We start from the raw sequence: 18,263 nt of genomic DNA, 5'->3' as shown, positions 1-18,263 counted from the left end.
ATACCTCCAAACAGCAATAAGATCACATTGGTGACAATGATGTTACCATTATTAAAATGTTTAGCACTATAAGCTGCTGCTAATTGTGCTAATAACACTAGCACAATGGGGCACTAGCACAATGCTCTATTGCCGTGCCCAGTCAACGGCAGTCTCCATCTGCCTTTGCTTAGAGCCGTCAGGACTTGTCACTCAAGTTTAAAGTGAACAAAATAAAGCAGAGGGGTTTTGGTTAGCCCCTCCTAACGGGGCTGTTTTAAAGCTCTCCAGTCTACCACAGAAAACTCAATTTTACTTTTCCTGACCATGTTCCCTAGACCAGAGCAAATTTCATTATGTTTATGGACTTATAAAATTCATTGCAGAATACAGATTTCTTCACATGCTGTTTTCAAAACTTACTGAATCTGAGGTGCAGGGAGGTCTTAGCACCGTTGTGGCGGTATTGACATTTATCCACATATTTTTGTTTCACCCAGTTCAGTTTAGTTCAATTCAAGTCCTGATAGATTTCAACTTTCTAATAGTACTCCCTGAGAGGAAACAGATAACTGACTAACCATCACAAATGTGGTGAAAGATATGGGCTGCTAACCCAAAGGTTAGCCGAAGGGGCTTCATGGGCTCCAATATTTAAGTGATACAAGTCACCCAAAAGTGAAAATTCTGTTTTGTAACTTACTCACCTTTGTGTCATTCCAACCCTATATTGACTTTCTTTATTTTGTGAAACACAAAAGGAGATATTCAGTAGAATTTCCCAGCTGCAAAAACTATTCCCTTACAAAAACAACTTCACTGCACTATACTGGGGAATGTTTTTTTTATGCTTCAGTCATATTATGACATAAATAATGTACATAAAGTTCAGGAACAACTTTTATTTCAAATTTTTTGTGATTTTGGGAACACCCTATATACTGACACAAACACTCTCTCCTTAGCACACACATCAAGACACACAGTTCTGTTAGTATGGTTAGTCTGAGCAGCAATAGTTCTGCATTCCACATGTCAATATTCAGGCTTCTGGCAAATTCTCTAGATTTACAAATAAACAAATAGCTGGGCAGGAATGAGAGAAATTGGAGAGAGCAAATGAATTAAATTTCTTGTTCTTTTAACTAAAAATAGAATCCACTTTTCTAATGTATACAATATTATTTGTCATCTAACAAACGAGACTTTTCATGGGAAAACAATTGAAATGAAAGCATTTTTGGCTGTTCCTCACAGTACATCCTAGATTTCCAAACATACGCTTGGCATCACACTCTCTGAGAAACTATAAACAGTGTCAAAGAGCAAAACTTTGGAAATGTTTTTTAGAGGAATACCTTCCTGTTGTTCTTATCAATGGTCATATCTAGGAATTGTGCAATGACCTCATTTGGCCTTGGCACACTAGTGTTCAAGCATGATCTCAGACGCCACACCCACAGTCCACTCAATAATTCATACTGCAGACAAAAAAATATGGAAAGAGCTTGGGTGACTTTACACAACTTTCAGAAGCTGCACAACATAATTTTGCAGTTTTTCTGTGAAACACTTTGTAAACACTATTTTTAAAAGGTACTATTTAAACAAAGCATTAGAGGCAGAATTAAATCATTGGTTTTGCAAAAGTTTCCAAGTTGGAGACATCAGATCTACTCAGAGATTTGTCTAAGGCAATTAATGACAAGTTAACTATCTGCAAGCAGAACTGCATATTTCCCTTTATTTTTAAATTGAGATAATCTACTTTTGGACTGACAGAAATTCTCATTACACAATTCTGGGATTTCTGAAACTGGCAACGCAACTAATTGCAATCTTTGTTATTATATAGAAGATATTTAATGAAAGATATGAATATAACCTCTTTCAGAGAAACCTGAAATGCCCCAAACGGCATGTAAAAAAATTATAAAAACTAACACCTAATGTCAATTTGAATGAAAACTAACATTTAAACACGAACATATAAACTCAATTACATACAGTATTGCTTTAAATGCTAGACTCTTGTCTCTGAGCCAACCATTCGGATCATTATGGCATTACTTAAACGTAACTATTATTCAAATACTGTATGTGGAAAACTTAAGAGAAGCTGTCTGGTTCAGTACAAATGCGATTACATTACAAGTATTAAGTATTTGGTCAGGCGTCCAGTTAGAGATTTTGCTCATGTGTGATGTCCGGCTGCCAAATCCTGGTTGTGATTCTGGCCTCAGTATTTAATCTTGGGACAAAAGATCACACATGAGAATTATAATAAAAAATGACCTCAGTGGGAAGCATCCGGGTGATTAATGATCCCTGACAAGTGTTGCAGGAGCAGAACTACTACTGACAAAGAAAATAAAAATGAATAAAACCCTCTCCACGGGTGGTAACATCTAGATCTCGACTTCTCCTCACATAATTCCCAAATCTTTGGGCAGTTTTAATACATTTCTGCAGCAGACCCACTGAGCTTGGGGTCTCTGTTCAGTCTGAACAGTCCAGAGAAGAGTTCAGCAGCTGTGCTATTAAAAAAAAATACACAAGAAAAGAGTAACCTGATACACTTTGGAGTGAGAGCACAAATCAGATGAGACGTTCATGAGCCACAAATCTCTCCTGCGTCTGAAACATCACAGAACTGCGCATGAGAGCGTGGAGGACAGAGCCAGCAGCCTGTGATCAGCCAGAATATGAAAATAGCAGACTGACATACACTTACTTTCCTGCACCTTGACCTGCATTGGATCAGATCTCCAAGCAGAATAAAATCCACACCATTATATTCTGAAATGCAATATCAAAATAAAGAAATTCAACAAAATTAATACATTTTGTTGACAACTTGTGGGTAAAACTTTATTTAGATTGGCGACTTTTGACATTCTACTGACTATAAGTAACTACATGTCAACATATTCTACTTACACCTACTGTAACCCTAACCTATTAGTCAACTAACAGTCTACTAATACTCTAATAAGAGTTACTTTACATGTAGTTGCAAAGTTACTTACTGTACAGTTAGTAGAATGTCTAAAGTGGACCATCTAACTAAAGTATACTTGGTTGGGAAATTTCATTGTATTCCATTACATTTTCTCATTGAAATAGGCCTTTTAGTGAGCTAAACAACCTATACATTTCAATCAGGGTTGGGCAGAATACAAATTGACTCTTTCTATTAATGAGTTGGAATTTGATGCCACACAGGATGTTGAACCGGAATTTGAATTGGAATGACAGGAAGAAGAATTGACTGAATTTCAGTTCCAAGAAAATAAAATTAAAAGATTCAATTACACTTCATAAATATAATTAATTTGGACTATTTATGCCCATAAATATCTTACATCAAATAATTTGACAACATGTAGAATAGATTGTGTCAGATTAGAAATATTTCTTAAAACTACATTCAATATACTGCTCAATGAAACATTCTTTATAACTTAGGAATATTATACAAGCAAGAGTGCTGTTGTATTGCACACTCATTTAACAGAATAGTTTTATATACTGTAAAAAAATAATGTTGAATAACCTGCACTGTAGAGACATATCTGGTCAGTTAGTTTGTATACTTTTTTTGCACGCCAATAAAAAATTGCTGCAAAAAAGCCAAAGCATTGATAAAATACATACTGTAATATTATTAATATGAATAATTATTGTTATATTACATATTTATTAACATTACAATAGATGTTTTGCCAGATGAAAAAGTGTAAAATGTTGTTGTGTAATCACTTTGCAAATATGGAGGTTTTGTGTGTATATCCTAATGTTTAAAAATCATATTTATTTTTTTCTTGAATTCAGTACCTGAAGTAGCACTCTTATTCTCAATTCTAAATGGCACACAACCCTGACTTCATATGTAATTCTCCTGGAGAAAGTTCAACGCGCAGGGTGAACTTGTGGTGAAGCCAGATGGTCCTTGGAACATTAAAACTAGTTAAATCAATGTCCAACCAGGCTGAGAGTACTGAAGCTGCCAGGTGAAATCACTACGGCAATATATAACCAGACTTCACCTCGCATAACGCCAAGCTGCCACAACAATCACTCCCTTTGGTCTTTGTGATGTCGGCTATTAACAAAATGCCCAACAGTGCTAATTCCTTAAAAAACACTGAATATAATGGTGCTCTGGGGCGAGCCTGTGAATATCGACTGACAGCTTAATTAGGGAGGTGCTAAAAGTCTGTAAGTAATGAAGGACGCATGTTTTGAAGAAGGAATTGAAGACAAACGAAGATTTGTTTGCCTTCGTATGTCTTCAATTCCTCGTTCAAAACATACGTCCTTCATTAAAGTTAACATGAAAGCACACTTATTTTGTTCTTCCACAGAGATTTATTTATTATTTGATTATATTAGCTCACGTTCCAAGCTATAAGTTCCGGATGTGTATAATTTGCTGTTGAAATAAAGACGTGTTGTACTTATCTGGCAATTTGATACTTGACATAATAATGAAAAAAATTATAAATCTGTGTGTAAGAACGAAAATAAGGGCATTTTAGTGTGTGGTGGGAAATCCTTAGGGCCTCGGTCATGAAACGCAAGCAGAACGAATCTTTTTGTAAAACATTCATGAATCCAATTAAATTAAATGCGGTAATTTGCGTCGCAATGGTTTTGCAAACGATTTGAACAGAAATTTGCTCTGCTCGCGTTTCACGGACCAAGCCCATTGAGATTTTGCGATTGCTACGGTGATTTTGTTAAAGAATTTCATGCAATTACATTCTTTATTGATTTTTAATAAAGGTTTAAGTCATGTCAGCACTTGACACGTATGTGGTAAGAACACAGATGTCTTTGGGAATTGTAGCCGTTTAATATTTGTTTATGAAGGGGTGGTATTAAACTACCTGCAGCTGCTTCAGTGCAGACCATTCTCATGCACAATGACTCATTTAAAAACCACTATCAAATGAATGAATCAAATGAAAAGGAAACTTCAAAGACTGGAAGCTTATGGCTTTATAGCAATCGCAAGAAAGGGAACTCCTTTGCTGGGATTATCTTGGATTATTATTTGGTATTTTGTGTTGCATGGTAAGGCCAGGCAAATAACTCCAATATGTGTGACTTGGTTTAACCACCAAAGAGATGTAGATTAATGTATCATGTCATCATTCATTTCCTAGATTTTGATACTAAAGGGAACTGATGCAAAAGTGTAAAATGTGGCCCTTCCAAATCCCACAAACTCCTGGCTCAGAATTTGTAGAAACATTCTCTCCAATACAAAACTGAAACAAAATCTCCTGGCCCACCTCATATTTCACAGTAGGGTAATCTTAAGTTTCCAAATGTGACGTAACTAGCAAATGAATCATACTTTGATCACCACATATTACAAAGATCTTCTGAATTACAACAGATTGACAAAAAATAACAGAATCATTAGCATCGATCCGCGGGTCCAGTTTTGAAATCCTACAAAAACATCTTCATTCATTTCAATAATAACACTGTTTGGTTGCAATTAAATTATCCACACTGGACCATAAAGTGCAATTCATTTTCAAGTCATTTAAGATCTGAAACTCCATTTTAAACACATCCGATAATTTTGACGCTAACATCATTATTAGATTGCGTTTGTGTACCCAGCAGGGATTTTCGTCTCCTTCCTAGCATTGTAAACATCTGTTTTCTCTTAACATTTGGTCACAGTTTATTTTCATTATTTTGAAAATTGTAAATATGCTGCTATTATCTGTTTCTACTTGCAAATTCATTTGAAGGCTAGTTTATCAATTCATTTGGCAAATTGCAATATATAGCGCAGTCCGAGTCTGACAGCTCCTTGTTACATTTATGAGATGTATCTAGAGTCCACTCTGTCTTCATAACCTTCTGTTGTGGCACATTTTATTTTTCCAGTTCAGTTGTTGTTTTATGGTCGTTTAGAAGAGCAAGGCCTTGAGTAATGGGCAACGTGGAAACATTCTGAAGAGTCTGTTATACGTATTAGTGTCTCATTTATTTACAGTTCAGTTCACTCATGCCACACACTGAGATTGTAAATGTTCACGCCATGTTTGCCAACATCTCTCTAACTCTCACTCTATGGTTGTAAAATATCAATAATGCCTAACAATAAGTGAAAAATAAAATAAGCTATGCCTTATTTTGTTTATTTGTATTATAGTTACATCCTTTCATTTTATAGCAACTAAAAATAGTCAGCAATTATGCTGTATGCTATACATTTTTATGCTTATCAGAATATTGTTCATTAGCTTTACTATTTGCATGACCTATAAATAATCAGCTCTTAAAGGGATAGTTCACCCAAAGGGATAGTTCTGTCATCATTTACTCACCCTCTTGTCGTTCCAAACCCATAAGATGTTAATCTTCGCAAGACGAATGGAGAAAGTGAGATTTCGGTCTTAGTTTTCACCTAAATCTCTGACACTTCAAAACGTTCATAAAGAGATCATAAAGAGATCGTAAAATAAATCCACAGAAATCGTTTAATCCATCTCTTCTGAAGAGACACGATCTCTTTATGACAAACAGATTTAATTTAGACTTTTATTAACATATTTGATCAGTGAACGTTTATACAGCACTCAAATATGGTAAACAAGCTCAACCACAATGATTGACGCGCGAGAACCAAGTTTATTATCACGTCATAGTTGTATTCTCAAGTACAGTTGAGCTTCTCTTTACAATATTTGAATGCTTTATGTATGTTTGCTGATCGGTGTTTATATGTGAATAATAGTATAGTCTAAATTAAATCTGTTCATCAAATAAAGTGATCCTGTCTCTTCAAAAGACTTGGATTCATATGGATTTATTTAACAAATCTCTTAGGTCTGGTTTCACAGACAGGGCTTAGATTAAGCCAGGATTAGGCCTTAGTTTAATTATGACATTTAAGTAGCTTTAACGTGCCTTAGAGGAAAAAAACATTACTGGTGTCGTGGTGTGCATCTTGAGACAAAAAAATGGCACTGAAATATTTTAAGATATGCCAGTGCAAGTTGTGTTCAGTAAAAACAGCTCAAACATGCATTGTAGGTCTAGGACTGGGTTTACGCCTTGTTTGTGAAACCAGGGAGTTAATGAACAGGCATCTGAGTTTTGGGTGAATAGGCTTTTAATGGAGGGACAGAAATCTCTCACATTTCATTCAAAAATCTTAATTTTTCTTTTGGAGATGAACACAAGTCTTATGGGCTTGGAACGACATGAGAGAGTAAATGATGAAAGAATTGTTCCTAATTTTTTGGGTGAACTATCCCTTTAACTCTTCTGGAGAATATTATGCATGTGTGTGAGTATCTGCTTAATGTCTCAGATATAGAAAAAAAAAAAACTCATGTTTTCTTTCACAGGCAGAAACATCTGTCAGAGCCTCAGATCTATCATTAGCACACTATTCTACGAGCACTCACTGTGTTTGTGTTGAGTGCACACATGTGTGTTTTCACTGCTGCTGGGGGAGGAGAAAAAGACTCCAAACTCTTTGTGTCACTTTGAGCACAGTCAGACAAGAATAGAGAAGAGGACAGGAAGACTGGCAAATCAAATTCTGCCATGCGGTATTCATCAAAATACTCCAGCAATCATTTCAATGAAATAACCGCCCAATTCTGGTGCAAACGTTTTCAACTGGACAAAAAGTTGGGCTCCACGAGCCAAAAAAAACTGTTCTGAACAACATGGGCATGTTACCCACACTTGTAGAAGGAAAACAAATGACGCAGACAGCATCTGGTCAAAACCACTCCTCATTTTCTCAGATATAAGCGTTTACTTTGTGCAAAAAAAAAAGAAGAAAAAGAATCACAGGTTTCCTCACCTCTAGCTCATTTTCATAACATTTCCTTACTTTTTAATGACTATTTGAGGACCAAAAACTCAAGCAGTTACTGCTTTCAACGAAAACGAGAGGCTAAAGGCTAACCGTCAGCTATAGCTAATACCCAAACTGCCCTCACTGGACAACTTCCTGTCATTTGTCTCAGAGCAAACGGGCAGGAAATAGCTTTGAATATAGCTATGCAGCATTTTAACATGCTAGCATCACACAGAGAGACTCCCTCGTGTCTCTAAGTGGACGTAGGAGAACAGTTTCGAGCCGAAGAACGCAAGAGAGTGAAAGCAAGCAAATTCGCGTGATTTAGAGACAGTTATTTATGATGAATGCCACTCTCCTGAGAGTCTGGGAAACCGGCTGTACATGTAGTTCTGCACATGGATCTAAAGTGCACCGTGACCTCAGACATGCTGAGAATCACACGATGACAACTATAGAGCCCTCTACAGCCGACTCCGAGCTCTGAGGACATGATGGAATTTTAATAAATTTAACATATCATTTGACACTTCACTCAATGCATGTGGATAGGTTTCCAGGAATGGGTGACGAGCAAAGCACGGATAAGTCATTTAGAACGGTGTACTGTGGATATTTATCATATTTAATATGTCTGCTTGTACTGAATGATCTGTAGTGGGGTTATGAATGCACGCATATTCACGAATCCATGACTCTATCAGCACTTCAAACTAACACACGGATGAAATGTATGGTTAAAAGCTCCAACATGTCTTTAAAGGTGAAAGTTACACCGGCCATTACTAGTCAATTCAGTAATGCACTTGATTGATGTTTCACACTCGTTCTGGTTTGCGATTGTTTTAAATCTCCAACTCTAAGTATTCAATTTCTGCGAACAATTCATATCTGTATTCCAACCTTGTGTTGTCATTTCCTTGGGTGTCCAATTCAGTTCTGTTGTTTGCTACATGTTTTTATTAACATTAAAACCTCTCATTTTATATTATGTCATCTATATAATGTAATAATATAATCAGATAGAACATTAGTCTGGGGAGTCTGGTGAGGCGTGATCAACGGGCATAGTTCAAATGACTCTGTATGCAATTGGATAGTCCTTCAACCAATCAGACCAACGATCCAGGTGACGTACTTTGCAGCGAAAACTCCAGGCAGGAAACGAGTCAACAAACATGTTTGGAGCATTGATCAGCAGTTTGCAGAAGCAGCAATGACATCGAGCGATTTTTACAGGTTGTGCGAAATAAAATAAAAATGAAAGTGAGTGGTATTTACACCCACTCGAGCGATTTGTTTGCTAAACTAAAGAAGCCATTGAGCATCTTCGAGAGGTTAAAAGGAATTGGATTGGATTAAACCCGCCAATAGCGCGCCAGGTGGATAAGCCAGTTTGTGATTGGTCCCCGCAGATTTGTAACGGAAGCAGGATAGAAGAATGTACAGGTTTCCAGCCTGAGATGCAAGGCGAAATCAAATCGCCGGCAGATCGGGCTGGGTTTACCCAGTATATCAGAGTGTTAAAATGTTAAATTCATCTTAAAATACATCTTTGTTCATCTTATAATATAACTACCCAAGTTATTTTTACATTTACTTTATGTAGTGCTGGGCAACGATTAATCACGATATATATCGCATCCAAAATAAAAGTTTGTGTTTACATAATATATGTGTGTGTAGTGTGTATAATTATTTTTGTATATATAAATACACACACATGCATAAACAGACCCTTTCCAAAAAATTTGAATATCATGGAAAAGTTTATTTATTTCCATAATTCCATTCAAAACGTTAAACTTCCATAGATTATAGATTCAGGGGCCACAACTTAAACGATTTCAAGTATTTAGTTGTTTATTTGTACATAATTTGGGCTTCCTGCTCATAAAACCCACGAAAACAGGATTTCAAAAAATTTGAATATTACATGAAATCACACAGTAATTACACAGTAATACCATGGTCATTGAACCAGGTTTTGGTTATTTTGGAAGTGTGGGCAGGTGCAAATCCTGCTGGAAAATGAAGGAAGCATGAAGTGCTCTGAAAATGTCCTGGTAGACGGCTGCGTTGACTCTGGATTTAATAAAGCACAGTGGACCAAAGTCCTCTTTCCTGATGAGAGCAAATTTTGCATCTCATTTGGAAACCAAGGTCCCAGAGTCTGGAGGAAGAATGGAGAGGCACACAATCAAAGATGCTTGAAGTCCAGTGTGAAGTTTCCACAGTCTGTGTTGGTTTGGGGAGCCATGTCATCGGCTGGTGTTGGTCCACTGTGCTGTCCACTCAATGCAACCGTCTACCAGGACATTTTCAGAGCACTTCATGCTTCCTTCATTTTCCAGCAGGATTTGCACCTGCCCACACTGCCAAAATAACCAAAACCTGGTTCAATGACCATGGTATTACTGTGTAATTACTGTGTGATTTTATGTAATATTCGAATTTTTTGAAATCCTGTTTTCGTGGGTTTTATGAGCTGGAAGCCCAAATTATGTTCAAATAAACAACTAAATACTTGAAATCGTTTAAGTTGTGGGCCCTGAATATATAATCTATGGAAGTTTAACGTTTTGAATGTAATTATGGAAATAAATGAACTTTTCCATGATATTCTAATTTTTTGGAAAGGGTCTAATATATACATATATATATATATATATATATATATATATATATATATATATGTTTAAGTAAAATTTGTTATTTATATATAAAATATGAATATATAAATTATGTATACACTATGTACATGCAAATATTTCTTAGATAAATACACGCTATGTGTGTATTTATACATACAAAATAATTATATACAGTACACACACACATATATTATGTAAACACAAACTTCTATTTTGGATGTGATTTTGGATTAATAAAAATAAGTCAAGATTTATGTCAAAAAAAAAAAAGTGTACTGCAACTTGAAGGTGGGTTTTCATAATGCCTTTTACTTTCTAAAACAATAGGCCCATGACCTATCAAACAGAAAACAGAAGGCTAGTAGTAGATTGTGTGCAACAGGTTTTTCAGTAAAGTTTTGATCATGATCAAAAGCTTTAGAAATGTGCATACCAAATATGATACAGTAGGCTTTACAGGGTTAAAAATCAATTGCTTTAACAGACACTGGTTTGATTTTATCATTCATTTGCAAATTTTAAAAGCTACATTCAATTGTAAGAAACTAACAGTGATTGAATTCAGAGAATGCAGTGAAAGCGGAGTTCAAACAACAAGCAGTATCATGGAAATGTAGCAACTTGAGAGTTTCTCAAGCGCCCTGACCTCGAATTATCTCAGATGGTTTGCTTTAACTTAACTGGACTACACTGTAGCGAGTGTAGAGGTGAAAGCTAGAATGACCTTGGGCTTGTCTCACCACGTTTTTTTTTTCTAACTGGCAGGGGGCTTTCGCGCCTATTACTGATAGCTCTAATGAGAAAGGGTCAGAAAAGCCGACCCGTGCGGTGTGGAAATGGATGAGGCAGGACATCTCTCTGTAATTCCCCTGCCACCTGCCAGTGACTGCGCAGGGGACGTCCTGATTGCTAACAGACCCGACTGTGCCATGCACCCAGGTGTCTTCGTTCTCACCCATCAGTCATGCACACGACAGGCTTTTTGCTGCAGCACACATGCTGAGATCCACGGCGAGAGAGATTCCTTTGCTAAGTATGTTTAGTCCTAATTCCTCTTACAGCCGCTCTGTCAAACGCAGATGTGCGTAAAAAGATGTTTGGAAAATACGGGTGAAAGTTAGAAGAGTGCTTTTTTGCTGAAACGGTTTAGGCATGAATGAACAACATTCGGGTCTATTTGACGCCAAGAGCAGTTCAGAAACTCTCATCTGAGCTTGTATATCAATTTTAATAAGAAAATGTGCAGCATGACCTGCACTGGAACTCGCACAGTGCCTGACATAAAATTTAGTACAATCTTTCCACAGTAAATCTGCTTTAAACAAATAATCTCGCTCCGGTTGACTGTACCTGATAGTGATTTGAGTTTACATTGAGATTACTGCAACGATTATAATAATAAAACAATGGGGGAAAAAAGCAAGTCTGTCAAGGAAAACCCCAAAATATGTCATTTAATTCCCTTCATGGAGTGTTGTGTCAGAATTCATCATCAACAGTGTATGAAATCACCGCAAAGTTCGAATGCACCCAAACAAAATATCACACCTGATCCAACCAAAACTGCTTTTTACAAAAAAATTTTTTGTTTGTGAATCACCTTCATTAATATCCATAGAAAAGACACCGATTTAAATCGCATGCAAAAACTGCTCTTCCTCTCAGAACTACGGGTGCTTTCACAAAGTGTCATTTTCTGAAATCATTGTCAGCTGTTGTTTCCACTGGCCTTTTGTATACGTCATCATTCAGCTTCATTCTATCCTTGATCTGACATTTTCGGTACTACAAAAGGTCTCTGACAGGTCCTCTGAGATTTCTGCCTTTCAAACAATTATTCACCCTAAAATGATCTGAACATTTGGGACGATGTCTGTGTGTGTGACTATGAAATCTGAAATTGGACACTGGATTTACAAACAGGCAAAGCACAGCTGTTGAAAGTGATCAATAAAACCATATGCTTGGCTGATCTTCTCATCATTTTAAACCTATGCGTTTCTGGAACAAGCAGCAACAAATTACATCACTGTGGCCTACCAATGGTTCTGGACGTCAATGAGAGAAAACAACTCAACATAGTTCAAACAACATAAACACAGACATAACGCACCTGATATATTAGGCTACATTAAACCGTACAGGACTACAGATTCCTACTGATCAACACAAATTCATTACATTTGAACTTTGAGGCAAAAAACAAAGCCTAACCCAATATACACTATATTAGCTCAGTATGCATGTTGCTGTAATCTCCTACCTGTTAATGTAACGTCGCTGTAGATGTTGGAGAGCTGTTCTTTCAACAAGACCTGTTGCATCTGAGCCGCTTTCTCCCGCTGTAGTTCCAGCATCATCTCCGGGTGGCTGGCCAGCTTGCAGCCCTTCTGTTTGTCCAGGGCGAAGTCGCTGCGCACTATGTCTGCATGGAAACCGCGATAATGATTTTGGAGTTATTTTCTGTGAGTATTTGCAAGGGGTGGGCGATATACCGGTAGACACGATTAACCGACCGTCATTTGTCAACCGGTAGAGATTTTGGACGGTAACGCTCACATGACGTTGATGTGCTACGCAGTCACGAAAGCTTATCGTTAGCATTGTCCTTGGGCTTAAGTATTGCGTTTAAAAAAAGAAAAAGTTATTTTAAACCTTTGAAGCACAGTAGGCTAAGCAGCGAACGACAACTCTTTTCGTTATATGCAGGTGATGTCAGATAAACTGTGCGCGCACGTGAAGCCGCGCGCTGCTCTTAAAGCGCGTGAGAACTGAACCGAGTGCTTTTTGTCGAATAATTAGACTTGAACGCTTAAATGTATATTTATGTGTCAAAGTTACCTTTTATTTGCAAGTAAACACAGTCACTTATGTCTTAAGTTAACGTAAACAGTTGTGAAAGAATGTGCACACGTATACTGAATACGTGAAATCCCTCTTAAAGTGACAGCATCCAAATTTAATCAAACGACATAAAAAGAGAAAATCTCTCACTGCTCTTCACTGAATCACTTTTGTAACTTTAATAAGTTACATAGTCTTTACACAGTGAAGACTATGCAGTGTTTTTATACATTTGATTACTTTATACAATTTTTGTAGTAGCCTAGCTTTGTATTTAGTGCTTATTTAGTCTATTTAATTTGTGTCTTTTTTCTATTCTAGTTTGTTTTCCTACATGCTTGTTATTAGTTTCTTTATTCTTTCTTTATCACTGTTTACTTGTATTCAGTAAGCTTGAAAGTTTTTTGTGATATTGAAATTGGGTGACAATAATTATGAAATTTCAATGCTATCAAAAATGTTGATATCATATAATTGTGCAATAAAGTTACTCAAATTGTGATAAAAGCTTTTGGTCACATCGCCCACTATGCATGTGGTTTGCATTGTGGACGTGTTTTCAAGATACTCAAAATATATTTCTTTTTGTTCTGTGTTTATTGATAAAAAATCTTCAGAATTAAAAAGGCATTTCTATTTCAAAAGGCATGCACTGACTAAATGAAAGAATCAATATTTATTCAAATATATCTTAGGTTTATGCATGCAAATTTGTCCACATATGGAAAGACACATAGAGCTTTAATATCATGATTGCAAATAGTATTTCTGGAACTTTTAACAAGTTAAGTGTTGTTTCCTCATCAAGTTTTCTGAGGTACAAAAATGTTTTTTTTTTGTTTTTGTTTTTTCATCTCAATAATATATGCAAAATACCTGCCTAATTGAAAATGACCAAATTAGACCTCACCATCTTCATAGTTTTTCAGGTAATAGTCCGGTCCAGGCCCTCTAAACTTCGCAAGATTCTTCAGGTTATGAAACTGGAGGAAGTCAGTCCGTTTGCCCCCAAACCTCAAATAAGCTGGAGAGAGTCCCCGCGCCAGAGTGACTAACCGCTTGGAGCTGTGGACACAGAAAGATGTAGATCACAGATCCAGCTATTCTCAGAGAAACCCATAGAGCTAATACAGAATCACTGTGCAGACAACTACACTGTAAAAAGTCCAAATGAGCAGTGCTTGCCTTAAAGAGCTGTTTCTGCCTGACAGAACCCTTAAAAATCATCATCATGTGTGCAATCTAAAGTAGGCTACTCATATTAAATATAGTAGTCATTACCATAGGAAGAAAGTTATTTCAGTTACCTGATTAAACATTGAATAGTGCATAAAATCACAAAGATAGCTTGTCTTCATGATTTTAGACCATTGGAGTGAAGATGGAGAATAAACTGAATAAAATCACTAATTTCTTTTTAAGGCTTGTTCATATATGATCTTTATCCTTTTAAATTATATAAAGACAAAAAAAACACATTATATAACATATTATAACACATATAACCTATACGTTATGCTATGTGCTACTGTCTTAATTCTTTTGACGATGTAAAAGTCTGTAATGCCGGCCCGAGAAAAAATTATGCAATATTAGCCTATTTTAAAACTCATAATTAATTATAAACTTCTCTTTATTCTATTTATTTAATATTCTATTTATTTTTTTCTGCAGTGACCTGGTTGTCGCCATTGGATTGGTGCTTTAACTGTCTTTCGGAAACTCACAGCAGGATTGTGAGTTTACAATATATTGTGTTTCAGGCCGCAGTGCTGAAATCAACAGCAGATTATTCACAGAGCTGCAGTCTGTGGTGCTACACGCTCGTTTCTTTCGAAATAAATAAATACCAGCTTTATTAGAGCTTTACTAAATAATGAGACATAATAAGGTACCAGTCGTAAAAAGAGAAGCCGTAAAAGGTGCACATAAAAGAAGGCCTATAAATTGCGCAAATATTCCGCCTATGAGAACCCAGAATCGAAAAACAACAACAACAGATAACATCAAATAAATCAAATAAAATTGTATTGAAATGAAATTAAATAAAGCTACTATGTGAATTGTTTTATATTATTTTGTGAAACAGCAAAACAAGCTAAATTGCCACAAACTATAATCGGTGAAGCCTGCGTTTTGGTCGGTGGGCCGAAACTGAATTTTGGAAAATACATTTTGGAGACAAACAGAAAACTGGAGCAAGTATCTGCTGTCACGTCCAATAATGTGAATTAATACATTTAATCAGACCGAGCATGAAGCATGAATAAATAAGCATGTTATTTTTGGACAATGACAACTACAATTTAAGTTTAAAAGAAAAAGAATATTAGTGCAACTTCCTGCGGAATAATGGCGATATAACGGCAATATATTTAGATATCATTTATATGAGATTATGGTATTGTTACCTATTGCATTAACATTATGAAACCTTATTTTGAACGTATGCATGTGCATATCATGAGCTAAACGTGCTACAAATATCACTAGTATTAGGCCCATACTTCATATCTGTTTACGAGGTTATTTTCAAACCAAATAAGATGTGGGGGGGAATATAATTCTCAAAGTTGTGGGTAAGTGTCTTAGTTTAATTATATATATGGAATGAAACAAGGACCAAATAAAAGCGGGATGTGACTTATCTACTAAGTAGCCTACGCACAATGTAAAACCCCTTTAAAGGCGATAGCCTACCGCGTAAATCTGCTGTAACTTGCACTTTACGCGACAGAAAACGAACAATAATGCCACGACAGCAGATGGGGTTCATATTTATGTGGGCCACTTCTTAAATTCTATTGAATCTATTCGTTCCAACACCTCATCCTGATAAATCACAATAATAAATATTCGATAATACATCGGGAGTAAACACTATATCGATACTCAAACCTGTTAGGTTCTATAAAAGACACTTACATTTCGGTTCTCCGAATGGTTTTGTGTCTTTTCTCCTCTGGGGGCTGGGACACTCATATTCACTTCCAGGTCAAGCCCTTGTGTGCAAATTAACACAACCATTCAAATCTGCGCGTATTTTCAGGTTTCACGCTCTAATATAAAGGCATTCGTTCATCGAGTCAATCTCTTAAGAGATATATCATGGACTAACATCACCCCACAACACGGTTTCATTGGGATTAAGCAGATGTTGTTTTAAGCATTGCGAGTAAACATGATGAATTCTACTTTACGCGTAAAATAAATATCCATGAGTGCGAAAACGCATGGGGTTTTACACGATAACGTTATAGGCTAAGCTGTACAGAAAAGCTAAGTGCAACCAAACATAAAAGTTTAAACATCTAATAAGAGGAAAAGGAACTGGTAACCTACTTTTAGAAAATACTGGATTTTGTAGCCTACTCAAGGGAGCGGTTGATAGATTAAAAAGTAGTAGCCTATGCTATTAGATATCAGTAGCCTATTAGGTGTTTGGGTAGCCTATATGTGTTATTGAAAAAAAATGATTGATGTCTAGTCGTGTTCCTGTTGGAAAATCCAGTTTAAGCCGGGTAGCTGTGTTTGGAACATCGAAGATGGTTTCTAGCTGGTCATTATCATGGTCAAGCTTAACCACTTCAAGATTGTATGTTGCTACACTCTAAAAAGGGTTCCTTAAAGCACCTTAACCATCCATGGAACATTTCCATTCCACAAAAGTTTCTTTATAATAGAATAAGGTTCTTTAGATAAGAAAAAAAAAAGAAGGTTATTTTAAGAACTGGTGACTGAATGGGTAACCAAAAATGTTTATTTAATGGTATTGTTGCGAAAAAAAACAAAAACAAAAAAAAAATTTTTGGAACCTTTATTTTTAAGAGTGTAGTCCGACAACCAGCCTTAAACCACCTTGGTCCAAAACACATACTGACCTCTCCAGCAGGCAATTCCGATCTTCCCAAATCAACACAAACACATCAGCATCACCATGCGCAGGATGCAAATGCAAAAACTATAATACCTTAAGAAGTCCAGCCAGCCATCCTTTACGATAGACGGGTCCAACTGCAACGAGAGGAAGTTGTCATTCAAAACTTTGACCGGGCTTCGAGTATTGACGTCCAGTAAAATCAAGGTTCTCTCCAGAAAGCTCTGTCTCTTCCCTCCGGACACTGGTCTCCTGTATGTAGCGGCGGAGGGAATGAGAGACTGGAGTATCAGTGCCAACCACAGTGACGAGCCGAACACTGGGCAGAGGAGCTGCCTGGGCATCTTCTGTCCTCAAGCACCGGGCGGAGCGCAGTGAGGGAGATCCAGCAGAGATCTCCTTATAAAACCCGATCGAAAAGCACCTGAAGTGTTTTATGCCCCTCCTTGAGCGAGGATCGCTGGTGTCTCTTTCAGCCCCCCCTGTCTTCAGCTGTTTTGGAGTAAACTGACGCCCGAGGGCCAGCCTCCATCACACTGCTGCCCCTGCACCGCCCTCTATAGTAACGCAACGGCTCTTAAAGGTAAGATGACTCTTATTTATCAGAAGCGTCTTCTGGTGGGGGTGTGTGGAGCATAATGTCTCTGTCTGCACAATAAATAAGAAATAAATAAATGGAAGCAAACAGGGGTTCTTTGTTTCACCAAAAAAAAAACAAAAAAAAAAAACAAACTTATTTTCACAACCATTTATAGCTGCAAGGGTCTTTGGAGTTAAAAAGTTACTGATGTTATATTATAGGTTCTTCACATGCTGTTTGTTTTTAACTCCAGCTTATGGCTGTTTTCTGAAGAACTATTAAAAACAAAACAAAAAGTTATCCTATGGAATCTAGCTATGAAGCCTTTTCTGGTTCCAATGGGATTTTCTTTTAAGACTGTAGACTTAATCGAACTGAATTTCAATAGCATACTAAACAATATGTCATTTAACCTTTAATCGTTTAAAAAAGTGTGAGGGTTCAAATGAGCACATTAGCCATAGTCAACTGTTCGCGTTATTT

The 18,263-nt window shown here is 36.7% G+C and overlaps 1 protein-coding gene across 2 annotated transcripts in view; it reads right to left on the bottom strand.

Annotated features, from left to right (window-relative positions):
- Positions 1–17,763, bottom strand: part of hpse2 (heparanase 2) — an 85,424-nt gene extending 67,661 nt beyond the window's left edge. The window contains exons 1-3 of one of the 2 annotated variants that reach the window (XR_014201714.1): positions 17,294–17,763; positions 14,234–14,388; positions 12,743–12,904 (exon numbers count right to left, since the gene is read on the bottom strand). Coding sequence is in view for 1 of the 2 variants with exons in the window: in XM_082154485.1 (XP_082010611.1) it covers positions 12,743–12,904; positions 14,234–14,388; positions 17,294–17,544 (568 nt within the window). In the remaining variant the exon portion in view is untranslated. The remainder of the gene's footprint in view (positions 1–12,742; positions 12,905–14,233; positions 14,389–17,293) is intronic. The other variant, XM_082154485.1, reaches the window with a different exon arrangement.
- Between the last annotated feature and the right edge of the window lie 500 nt (positions 17,764–18,263).

The sequence above is a fragment of the Leuciscus leuciscus genome, assembly GCF_965113295.1.
Source record: "Leuciscus leuciscus genome assembly, chromosome: 22".
NCBI lineage: Eukaryota > Metazoa > Chordata > Actinopteri > Cypriniformes > Leuciscidae > Leuciscus > Leuciscus leuciscus.
Note: the sequence above shows the minus strand (reverse complement) of the source record. Positions and strands in the feature narration are given on the sequence as shown.